This window comes from Rhipicephalus sanguineus, chromosome 9 (genome assembly GCF_013339695.2).
Source record: "Rhipicephalus sanguineus isolate Rsan-2018 chromosome 9, BIME_Rsan_1.4, whole genome shotgun sequence".
Taxonomy (NCBI): Eukaryota; Metazoa; Arthropoda; class Arachnida; order Ixodida; family Ixodidae; genus Rhipicephalus; species Rhipicephalus sanguineus.
The window spans coordinates 70,374,828-70,387,506 of NC_051184.2; the positions used below are offsets into that span (position 1 = coordinate 70,374,828).

At 44.6% G+C, this 12,679-nt stretch overlaps 1 protein-coding gene across 1 annotated transcript in view; it reads right to left on the reverse strand.

Moving 5' to 3' along the window:
- Positions 1-814: 814 nt before the first annotated feature.
- The window catches only part of LOC119405300 (uncharacterized), a 28,959-nt gene continuing 17,094 nt past the window's right edge, over positions 815-12,679 (reverse strand). Inside the window, exons 8-12 of the mRNA XM_037672124.2 lie at positions 8,938-8,996; positions 7,766-7,847; positions 5,791-5,875; positions 3,762-3,834; positions 815-1,450 (exon numbers count right to left, since the gene is read on the reverse strand). Of these exons, the coding sequence (XP_037528052.2) occupies positions 1,296-1,450; positions 3,762-3,834; positions 5,791-5,875; positions 7,766-7,847; positions 8,938-8,996 (454 nt within the window). The 3' untranslated portion in view covers positions 815-1,295. The remainder of the gene's footprint in view (positions 1,451-3,761; positions 3,835-5,790; positions 5,876-7,765; positions 7,848-8,937; positions 8,997-12,679) is intronic.

The window sequence follows — 12,679 nt, forward strand, 5'->3', positions numbered from 1 at the left end:
ACCAGAGAAGATAATTTGCCGGTATCAGATTCTGGCTCGTTTCGGATTAACTGAGATGCGCCGCATGTAAGTGCTATCGCCCCAGGCTACTGTCGTGCTCGAGTTGATGCGTTGCAGCCGCTGCACTCATACTCACGTAGTCGCAACCTATATATTTTTCGTCAAAGTAAATACTGCATTACATTTTCGCCAAAATTCGGGGTATCGGAATGTGCCGCGGTGATGGTGCTATTGGAGTGTTTAAAAGTCTGGAGGCGTTGGTGTGCACTGCGCACAGCGACAGTAAAATGTCCCATCGCCGCGCAGTTGACGTTTATCAAGTGAGCTCTTCGCAGCCCATTCGTCTTAGACGCATACATAGGTGTTCATTTTAGACTCATGTGTTATTTGTGAAGAAAAAACGGGGATGCCTTGTGTATGTGACACATAAACATCATAGCAAACTGCGGCTTCTTGTGTTAACTCCTCAGCTTACTGTAAGGCCTCCAGGTAAAGAACTCGGCTGAAGATAACAAGGTGGCAGGTTGAAATCCTAGAGTCCAAGAGGTCTTTACAGACAGCTTTCTTTTTCCTGCACCGCTGTGCTCTCTATATATCGCTTATCTTATTCATATATTTACGCCTGGCGGGTAGGCATTACGTGTTTATCGCGCTCTAGTGTCACGGTCCTCCCAGTACGTCGCGCCACTCAAGGGCTGTAGTACTAATCAAGCGCGACACTGCGTCCACAATCAGGTATGGCACTGGACACTGGGACCCAGTGGCGCTGGAGTTTTGCTGTAGGGAGGGTAAACGCACGTGTGCAGATTGATTTGTATTTAACTCTTCTTTTTTTTTCTTGTAAGCACCAAAATCTGAGTGGTTGTTTACCCAGAACCTATCACATGCCCTGTTCTGCGTGAGTTCCAGTCTTTTTGAAACTGTAATCAATATGAATCGCAACAAACTGACACCGCTGTCCACCTCGCTACCTTCCGAATTCCCTATATGAAAGCCAGGAACTGCCATGTTTTTATCTTCCGAGCAAGAGCATCAACGTACGATCGCAACAACATGTCCCAAAGAATGCAGTCTTTCAAACATAACATAAATGAAGCATCGCGGACGCTCAGATGGTTTTACCGTGCCAGGGCTTCAGTCATGACGGGGGGCACTAAATAACGGGGAAATGGTATAAATATGTGGTTAATGAAACTACAGCTCCGCAAAAATATGTCGCTGTGGCCCGCCTCACGAGATTCATGCAACGGCAATGTTCTTTGGAGGGTCCCGTGTTCTCGTGAGTCGTTTTGTTTTCAGCGGAACGCAGCGCGCAGCTTCGCCCGCGATTCCAACAAAGCGTTGGCGGCTGTCGGTTGCTGAAGTTGCTGTCCCAGGTTGCAGAGTCGCTCGAAGTCGGCCGCTTCCTTCTCTAAGGTCTCGATGAGCGATCGGGCTGACTTCTTCTCGGCTGGAATGGAAACAAGAGTGTGCTACGTTATTTCTAAGATCTTATGGCTCATTTATTGAGCCACTCGGGCGTACTGTGTTGATAAAACAACTTCGCCCTAATTCACTCAAGCATGAAAATATTTCGTACTAGATAATATTTAACCGATTATAAACTCAGCGATGAGAACAGCGCGTGAAACACACAAGGACAGGTGATCGACGAGGACTAGCGCTGACTTTCAACTGAAATTTATTAACACAAACATGGAAAAACGAGAACAAGATGGCACACGTGATCACCGCTCATTCAATTGCGCATGACGGCAGACGTGGAAAGAGAACCAAGAGACACGAAGAAGTAATAGCAAAAACCACAAGCAACCGCGAAAAGACATCAGGAAAAGCAACCGGAGTATGTTTAGGTTATCTGACGGGATGAACTAAGGTATTCTATTTCTTTGTCAGTAAGAGCGATTGGAGGTTTGATGATGCAATTGTCTTTAGCGATAGCTGCAGCTTCAATGATGATGCGCGTGCTATCCTGACGATGCCTAGCTAAAATCTGTGTGTTATCAAATGCTGGAGCGCACCTGCATTGTGAACAGTGCACTGCAAGAAACCTTCTGTCCCTCTGCGTACCTTTTGTTTATGATCCTGCAAACGTACGTTAAAGCACCTGCCCGTCTCGCCGATATAAGTCTGTCCGTAGAGTGGAATGCCCTAAACAACGCTGCTTGAGCAGTCAACGAATTTATTCTTGTCGTTAATTTTACATGCGCTTTCATCCCGTTTTAGAGGGTTGGTTCTGACACTCAGCTCAAACAGATTGTGCTGTGCCGAAAATATGACTGAGATGCCCGCCTTTTCACCTATCTTTTTGAGCTTGTGAGAAATGGCATGTTTATATGGGATAACCGCCACCTTCTGTTTCGCTGATGCCTGAAGATCAGGAGAATAACTCTGTTGTTTCAACTTTTCCCGCAGGTTGTCAGCAACAGAGACGAGAAGGTGACGGGGCTGGCGGGCTGCCTTCAATTTACCTATCTGCGAGAAGAAGCTGTCGTGAATAGATGATGCCAGGACTTAACAAGGGCGTTGTGCAAGCATGCTTGAATGATTCCCCACTTGACTGCTCTCCTCCTTCTTCTCATTAAAAGCATCTTCTTCTTCTTCTTCCCCGCTTGACTGGTTTGCTATGTGCCGAAGCGTACAGCAGAAGATGTTTCTTGGCGCGGGGCTCATACTTCCAACACACATGCCAGATAAAAAAGGACAGTTTTAAGTCGAGATATTTGAGCACTCGATCTTCAGCGAACTCATGTGTGATGACGAGCGGGTCAAGGAAATTCTCAAAAATTGTCACAGTGCCCTGACACAAAGTCCCAAAAGTGGCATCGTTACATTCACACAAAACAAGATATTCGTCCATAAACCGGAAGCATTTTGCCACATCAGCCTAATTGCGCTTACCAAGCGCAATATGTCCTATACCAAGGACGAGAATGCAACGTTTGCGTAAAGGTACATACCACATACAGAATTTTTTCGCAGAAGCCGAAGTGTGCCTTTAAAAACTGCAGCTGAAGTAGCTAATTCATATCTGCAGAGCAATTATGGCCAGCACATATGACCAGCGCAGTCAGAGATCTTGAATTTGCTGCGGTTTTACGCGCCGTAACCACTATACGACCACGAGACACACCGTAGTGGAGGGCTCCGCAAACGGCGAGTACCTGGGATTCTTTAAGAACCACTTAGATCTAAGTATCCAGCATATCGCCTCCCTAGAAAGGCGACCGCCACGGCTGGGTAGAGCAGAGATACGAATAATGCTGCTTAACTTCAATGCTTCCTTTTAATATACATGCGAAGACGACCGCTCTTATCGTCGCTCGCTCGCATTCACTGCCCCACACATAATCATCAGAATCTCATCACAACTTCCCTAATTATTCACAGCCCCATCGCCTTAAGCAACTATCTTGCAATTCCATTCACAGAAACAACAGCTCATTAGGTCGATTCTTCAGGCCAGCAAATTATCAAACGCGGACTTAGTGCTACCTTATACTGTGCCACACGTGATGCTATTCTTTTGATATGGTGCGATCAACGTTACACGCTATTTTTGATTGTCGATTGCCGCTTTCTTCTTCCTTAATTCCTCTAACATTGCTTCATTCTTTCCTTCGTCCACCGTCGAGTGTAAAAGCGCAGTTTTGATTCTAATCACACTTCGTGCTTTTGCCTTACCTTTCGACAATCTTCCTTTGTTTGTTCCTTTATTTATTTTTTTCTTTCCAAATGCACATCATTAAGCATCGGCTTACCTCGTGAGAGTCTGGACTGGAGTCTGCAGTTTTCCTTCCGTAAGGCCTGCATTGCGTGCTCCTGCTCCTGCAGCTGAAAGCACCCGTAATAAACTACATATCATTTCTGAGAAGGACATGACTGCGGCAAAAACTCTGCCTACTCTCCTTGATAACTGCATGACTATGCGCGTATTGCTCAAGTGATTGGGTTACTCTTTGCTCACTAATATTGCGCGTAAACTACGAACACGTAACGGATAAGGAGGAACAAGAAAACACAGTGCTGTGCCTTCCTCTTCTTGGGCCTCCGTTCTTGTTTCCCGTTTTAATCACACTGTGCAACAGAAAGGTAAAATGAACCGAAAAAGAACCTATTCTAAATAATGATTCAAAAACGTAAATTTTGTTCGTTTTAGTTGTGCGCGTTTCTGCCTAAACTGTAAACCTATATTTTTCGTTCATAAACGGGGGTGTAAGTGAAAATTTATACGTCAGAAGCCCGCTCACTTTCACAGCAATACGAAAACCCCTTCCAGTAATATCAATTTACTTGAACCCAGTGCCCCATGAAGGCGACGCATGTCGGCTGTTTGTTCATTCAACTAGGCTACCCATACTTTCACAACGCCATCAGATGCAACCACTTCCTTTTCCTGCCCTTAAGCCTTTGTATCCCATGGTCAATCCTGTTGCGCGAGTAAAAAAAAATTGCATAGGTGCAATACAGGGTCTGCTTGCCTTCATTTCTGCTTCAACGCGTGCATCATGATCAGTGACTTCGTTGATCGCGGTCCTCAACGCCTTCATCGCTATGTACAAATTGAATGCTTTCAATATCGTCAGCAGCATCGTTCATGAGGCCTTTGCTTGCCGATGTTTCAGGAGAGCATTCACTTCCGCTGGGCAGCTCGAAAATAATGGCATATATGTCTTCACCACGTATCGGATAAAGAAAATAAATTCTAAACACACTCCTAAAATGCGTATTTAGCCCTATTACAGATAACACTTTTCTGCAGTACCACGCGGCAGTGAAGCGGGTTGTGTTACGAAGCGGCATTCTGTCAAGCTCTCACAAGAACTCAGTAGGCCCGGCGTCCACAAACGTGGATGCCTCAGCGACAACTCAAGTTACAAATCTATGGTCTCTCAAAGTGCAACAGAACTTACATATAAACACGATAAACCCTTACTTCTCTCAGATAAAGCTCAATAAATAAAAAAAAACGCTCTGGTACATTTAAGGTGAAATCATCAAATAATGTTGACATGCATCTCGACGAGAGACTTGACGAGAATGCCATCATCCTGCGCATAATTATCGCTGATTGTTCGGAGCAGTTGGGGCATGGAGGTGTTTTTCATGAAATGATGAAACAATGCCAAGATATCAAATAGAGTTTTGAAGCAAGGTGTTGGCTAGCCTAATCACACTTATCACACATATGCGGACGCTCGGCTACAAAGGGTTAAGATCGTTTCCGATACGGCAACAAGCCACTCGCTGTAACTTGTACACATCACACGGCCTGCACAACTGCGCGCTTTCCTCCTAGTCGCAGATATATGCGCGATCGCCTAAGTCATCAAAATCTGCAGACTTTATACCGGTAGCGAGCAGCAGTCCCCTACGAACCCGGTAGACATGGCAGTCTCAAACCGCGAGGCGCGATGGGAGGCGGCTCTGCTCAGCCACGACCTCGCCGATCAACTGTGGGCCGTCCGGCACGCCCAGGATGCCGCCCGGGTCCAAGGACTCGAGGCCGTCACCTAAACCGGGGTGCTTGTAGCCCCACCTTACTCATTCACGCGGGACATGTGCGCTAAAGTTTTTACTCACTCACTCTATAGCCTCTCCCTTCACTTGATTTTATCCTTTATCGCCTGTCTCTCGCGTCCATTTCGAGTTCTATGAAGCTTATTACGCCCATGCGTTTTCTCTACAAACTGTGCAATTTGACTTCCGCCATAACCTTCAGCGTTGCTCTAATATTCAGTGGGTTGCGCAACGAAAAATAACTTCAGAGACGTTGTTTGAAGCACTCACCAAGGCATGCAACCGTAGAACCTCGTGTCTCAGTCGCACAAGGCACGTCACCTGACACTGATACGACTCCAGGCTTTTCTGTTTCCTGCGGTTCACAAAAAGGCGGAAAACGCTTGTACCAACTACTTTGTAGAAGTCAGTCTCCGGCTTTCCTGATGCTCATTAACTGTATGTAACAGCCACATTGACAATTGCACGAAATGCTTAGGATTATTCGAACGGTTTTTCGATGACAATATTTATATGACGAAACTGAGTCATTCGTCGCGTAACAGCTACATGTAAAAGAGATAGTGAAGAGATAGCGGCGCCTATAAATAGAAGATCAAATGTTTTAGGCAAACGTTTTATACCTTGCCTCCTATTGCAGCATAGCTGAGCAACGTACGTGTCAATTTGGATTTTCGAGAACAAGAGAGTCGTCGGAAGGTGTCCTGTTTAATCGCAGCGCGGTTCATACTTTTACCGGTGAAACTTCTAGCGCGGCTCACTTGGTTTAGGGTAACTTAGGCAATTTTTCAGAGCAGCGATGTTTACCTAGAATAAATTATAACGGAAGTATCTAGCTTTGTGCATTAAGAAAATGATAAAACTTTTCGATAGCGGAAAAGCAATTGTAATTAAGCTATACATGCAAGATTTAGCAATTTTTGTGGTACAATTCTGGTTGGGCCGATTGATGGCTGCAGCTCGGTAAACTTATTCGCGCATAAAAAACAACGCCCTAAGTGTATTGTGTTACAAATATTTACAGCGCAATAGTAAGCAGCTGGTATGGATAAATACACAGCGCAGTGATCACCGGGATTCTAAAAGACGGTGTCGAATGAATTGTCACTTAAGAACACAATACCAGATTAGAGAACATGTTCTCAAGCACGTTGACCTAAGACTTGAGTAAAATTTCGTCACACTTGTTGCCAGTTATCAAATTCTTGAAATGGGCTCAAAATCGTACAGGCTAGGTTACATCAAGAAGGGCCATAGTAGGGGCCAATCTGTTGTGCATAGTTGACACTCGTGACGCACTGTCTGAACACGAAGAAAGACCCACACAAAAAAACACACACGTAGTGTGTGTTTTCGAGCTCGTGTTGTTTACTGCGTGTGTGTTTTATTTTTGTGCGTCTTTCTTCGTGTCCAGACAGCACGTCACAAGTGTCAACTAGGTGATATGAGTACTGTGCTAATATTGATTGATTGATTGATTGATTGATTGATTGATTGATTGATTGATTGATTGATTGATTGATTGATTGATTGATTGATTGATTGATTGATTGATTGATTGATCGATCGATCGATCGTAGCGAAAAGGCGTAATAGGACACGAAGCTTCAGGGTAGCTACGATAATAGAGCAAAACAATAATTTCGGAAAATGCAATCTAAACGAGTACCGGGAACCTTAACGAAAACTTCGTAGTAAAGAAGGGTTGCCCTAGTAAACGAATATTTGCTGCAGTTAGGACATGTAGGCAGCACTTCCTCTTTCACTGCGCATTTTCGCTGAGGAGAAGAGACATTCTTCATCACATTTCAAGGACAACTCTTCATATATGACGCCACCTGCTAGGCTTTGTATATTTCGCTCAGCGTTAAAAACTTAAAACGTTAACACACGCGGTTCTGTCCAATGAGAGAAAAATAGATTTCTGTTCGTACATATTTGGATAACGCCTCATGACAAAGTTGTCTCGAAGCTCCAGCGGTGCTAGCCTACAGAGCACACGAACAGAGGGTACATTCCACCGGTATACCTTTATGTGAGGCAGAAGAAATGCGAGAAACAAAGGCGTAAATAAAAAGAGTGGTTATGAGCTCAGAGAGATAAGCGCAACAATGAAATGCAACAGCACCTTACAGGGAAGAAATGTACTTGCATAAAGTTGCGCAAGCGCGTGAAACGAGATGCCTCAATATAAGCCTGCTGCACATGGACTGCACTTCCGGCCATTCTTCTCCTATTATCTTACCAGCGTTCCACTTCCTCTTCCATCGCAGCTAAGGCTTCCGGTCGATTCCACTCTGGGCTTCCGGGAAGGGACGGGTAGTGACCTGCGGACAACAACAAAGTAATATTATCAGCTTGAAATCATAGTTAAAGGCACCATAAGGTGATCATCCATGTCGATCTCGAAGAGTCAATTTGGGGAATTGTTGACATATACAGTCTGGCTGTGGTTTTAACGGGTGGGTCTAAATTAATAAACGTGCTATGTAGGTATTACAAATACAGTGGAAGCACCTGCGTTCTTTTGTGCCTCTGGTATCTCCCACCTTCCTTTGTTTAACCCGTATCTTGAAATAAACATAAAAAACGTAATACATCCTGCATGTATCGTACACACAACCACTTAAAAAGGCCGCAGAACGCATTATTCTGAAAAAAAAAGCCGCAATATATAAAGTTATATTTATTACAGTAGCATTTCCAAATTATACATGTTGCAAAGGCCATGCCCCTGAGATGTGGTCAAAATCAGAACCCTGTAGAGAAATTTGAGAATGAATCTACAGAAGAGATTATTCTTAGGTATGTATCGCTTGAAGAAGCAAAACAGTTTCATAGCGATTTTATACTTAGCAAATACAAAATTCCCAAATAAACGATTCCGGAAATTCGCCCCTGATTCGGCTACATCGCGCATTACTCGAACGTAACGCTCAAGAGCTTAGGTGAGGCATTTGTGGTACAAGATACTCCTTCTCCTTCCTTTCGTGATTATTTAACAAAAGCTTTCTCTCCACAGTTCGCCTCCACCACCACCGTCATCATTTTAGGCGTTGTACATATTTTACGCACATTTATAGCGATTGATTTTTTTGGCCCTCCTACAGCCGCTCCTCAATAATGCATCAATACATTGGCAAGCAGCAACGGACTGATGCGACGACATGGCGCTCTTTGGCAACACTTGGTCCTTGCGCCACGAAGAACCATATCATCGTCATCATCATCACTGCTCGGAACTACTATATGAACAATTATTGATTGAGACAATCAATAAAAAAACACGCAGAAATCACTAAACGGAGAATTTGCTCCAAACAACCCTGGTATGGCTGTAATCGAGTGCGGTTGGCCACGTAAGCTTGCTACCTTCACCATACTAATTGGCTCTCCGCTAACACAAAAACAACTCACCATCGAAGGGCGGCAGGTAGCACAGAAGGCTGCCTTCGTATTCCGCTTCGTCCGCTTCCCTGCGCGAAAGCAGTGCAATGCAATCAATATTTAATTCGATGCAAAGCGCCTCAGAAGCGCGACATTGTTCATAACTGCATATGTGCGAAAAAAAAATCCACAGCATATCCCCATACTACTACTATAGAGGAGGGAACGACCCACACCCTAAGGAGCTTCGCCCCTAAAAGCAGTGCTAGAGTTTTGTTATCCGTGCATATCTTTACCAAAGCTGATACCCATGTAATGTTATTTCAACTCCCGCCACGTCAATACAAAAGAACCTTTTTGTTCAAGCGATTCGACAGAAGTACGTGTTCCGAAATTACTACTAGAAAAACAATTTCTTTTGGTTCAACTCCAGAATAAGGAAACATGCATGTTTACAATTGCATTTACAGTTACGATAGAGGAACAATATGTACGCACACTTGTTGAATGTTGTGAAAGTACAGAAGTTTTTTCGCTCCCTTATGGATCATTCAGCTCGTCAAGAGGGCCACACTACTTTTAACGATACTTTGATTGTTGGTGCCTACTTTTTACGCGCCCCAGAATTATTGCGACAGTCTTGATGACCAGAACTAAAGTGCAGCGAGGTCTGCAACTTCTCTCCGGTCGGCGGCTATTTCCGTTTAATATAAGTCTTCTGCATCAACTCCCTCCACACTTGTCCATCACACTCAGGAAGTGTGGCTTTCCCACACAAATGGTCTTACTGCAGCAGTGCACCCTTTACAGGGGCACCTCTGGTCTAGCTGAGATGTTGCAGAGCTGGCTGAACAATCTCAATATATTTGTAGAGTGGGTAGTCAGGTTCATAAGCATAGCGGAGGTGAAAGGCAGGGGGCGAAGGAGGGGCAAACCCCCCCCCCCCCGTATTTCGTTTTTATTTTACAAGTACATATATACACGCACACATACAAACAGGCACACCAACGTGCACAAAGGATTGTTAAAGCCCCCTTCCGTCAAAAAACATTTTTGGCAGGCCCCTGGTCTGAGCTGTCGTTAAAAGCTGCAAGATATATTTTTCTACATTGTTCTGTACTACTACAGTAAGCCCATTTATCTGTAATATATTTCTTTTCGTTTTGGCAGTTTTTCTTTTCTTACTGGGCATAAACTCAACATTCTTCAAAACGCGCATACAATAATTTCCAAACTGGGAAAACAGGATTACGAGCACCACTCACAGAGGCTCGAAGTTCAAGAAATTCCTCAGTTAGAAGAACTTACCATGCAGCGAGACCAGAAGGGCACCGCGTATTCTCTGGCCACGGGCTCACAAAAATGCAAACAATGCATGCAAAAAAAAAACTACAGTGGAGGAAGAATACGTCGTCAGATCCGGACAAAAGTGCATGCTCGATTAAGGCCGACGAGTTGAAAGCCGCTGAAAGTGAGGGTGATGGAGGGCAGCGTGTTCAACAGCGCATCAGTACTAGGGCAAATCCTGAAGGAGCCTGGCGATCCATTATGCATGCAGAACTTTTCAGCCAAAGAAACCAAAAGCGTTTCGACCACAGCATTTAGTGTTTCTTTTTGCTCGACTACCCGTTGTGCTCTTCGCTTACACCGCTTCATCGTAGTCTAAGGCGATCAGAGCCGTGTCTCGTGGCGTTTTTCTCGAGACTTCGGGTGAATAGTTCCCTAGGATGGACGAGTTCCCGACAAGGGTTGCTTCGGCTTTGACTTCTGTTGGCTATATGAAAGTACTCTTCGAGAGACTTTTATATGATATAGTGTAAGTGGAACGGGGTTTACGTTGGAGGTGATAAATCATGCAATAATTATACGAAATACGGCTTCGTTCGCAAAATATTATAAATAAAGCCCCCCCCCCCCCCGCCGTCCCGACCACAGCCATATCATCTAAATGCATAAGAACACCACGAACAGTAGCTATATACAATCGATTACATAAAAGGCAATCAAATAATTCAATTCCGCAGCAACAGATCAGCATGAATATTTAGAGGCAGCTCCTGCTTCGACAAGTAATAAAAAAAGACTTCTGTGCACGAAACCACGTAAGCAATACAGAAAGCAATGCAGCTTGGTGTACAAGCACTGCTCTGAAGCTTCTAGGATCAGGATTGTCTGCCAGGCTCTGCCACTCAAGCCACCAATTGGCTTTGGCAGGCCTAGCCACATGTACTGCTTTATTTGAAGAAATAAAAGGCATTATTATTATTATTATTATTATTATTATTATTATTATTATTATTATTATTATTATTATTATTATTATTATTATTATTATTATTATTATTATTATTATTATTATTATTATTCTGTTTGCTGCTCTTTGTGTGCCGCTGCCTTCGGGCACGTGTTTTAGTACCGGAAATAGTTACGATGCAGTTTTAACGAGCCACTTTTACTGCGGGTGCTAGTATATTGGGACGATTCACGCTGCGCGCGTGTATACGCAAGGCGGCGTATCTAAGAAAATGGGATAACGACATTCTTTCTCTCTCGTAGCAGTCCAACAGTTCCTCTGTCCGTAAAAATCTTGGGCGTCTCTCGCGCAGTCTGGCTATATGCCCATCAGCTATATATAAAGATTGGGCATGGTACACTACTACACTTTGCATACTGCTACACACTACATTTTGCAGCAAAGCAGGTCTTCCTTTTATTAGGAAGTACATTTTCTATTTAGGTTGTTGTCAAAAGCAATGGTAAATTCGATTATTGTGTTTATTGTGATGGCGATTTAGCAGCAGGGTAGGTTGGGCTATCATTGTGCTGACCCATTTGGTATTAGAAGCAAACTACTAAAATGCGTAAGCGACTCTGTCACGACAAATGAAACCAACAGAGAATGAATAGGCTGTGTCTTAACAAAGAAAACGAGCACTTGATCCATCCCCGCCTTTCTTTTATGTCACGGCTTTGTTACCACTGAACACCGTGAAGAACGGGAAGAACGGAAGCAGATGCGACACACGCGCACACACACACACACACACACACACACACACACACACACACACACACACACACACACACACACACACACACACACACACACACACACACACACACACAAGCGCGCGCGCGCTCGCACACACACGAACAGGCATGCAGACACGCCCTACCCACGGCCTCCTTCCGCTCGATAGAATAAGAGATCCTTTGTCAAAGGCCTCAACGTGTGTTCTCGTAGCGGTCGGCAAAGAACGCGTTCCATTCACCAGGCCCTCCTGGGAATTGCTTTCTTCCGATGAGCATCGCAGGTTTCCCAGAAGTGATGTTGGCTCGTACGCTCTCCGCTGTGACGGCCGGCCAAATGGGAGGAATAGCGCCTAGTATTTTATTGGCCGAGAATGGCCTCACAACGGCCGGTCTTTCATTGGACAACGCCCCGCGGCTAATGGCCATGGCCTCCCTCAGGCCATTGAGTGCACGGGCGGTGTCTTTTCGGAACTTCCGGCCTGAGAGGACAGACCCGTGCGCGGGCAGGATATACCAACGTAGTGTTTGAAATAGCCTGGATGCCAAGAAGAGAAAAACGAATGTCTTCAAGAGGAAGACACGACCGACCTAGCTAGTACACTCCTGTTGTAAACTGCTGTAAACAACGCCAGACTTTTAAGTGCGTCTTGAGAATACTTGACGACCGGCTTTTAACGAAAGCATTGTCTTTATTTCCGTTTGTTTCGCTGAGTGTGAGGTCGCGTACTTGAATTACGTT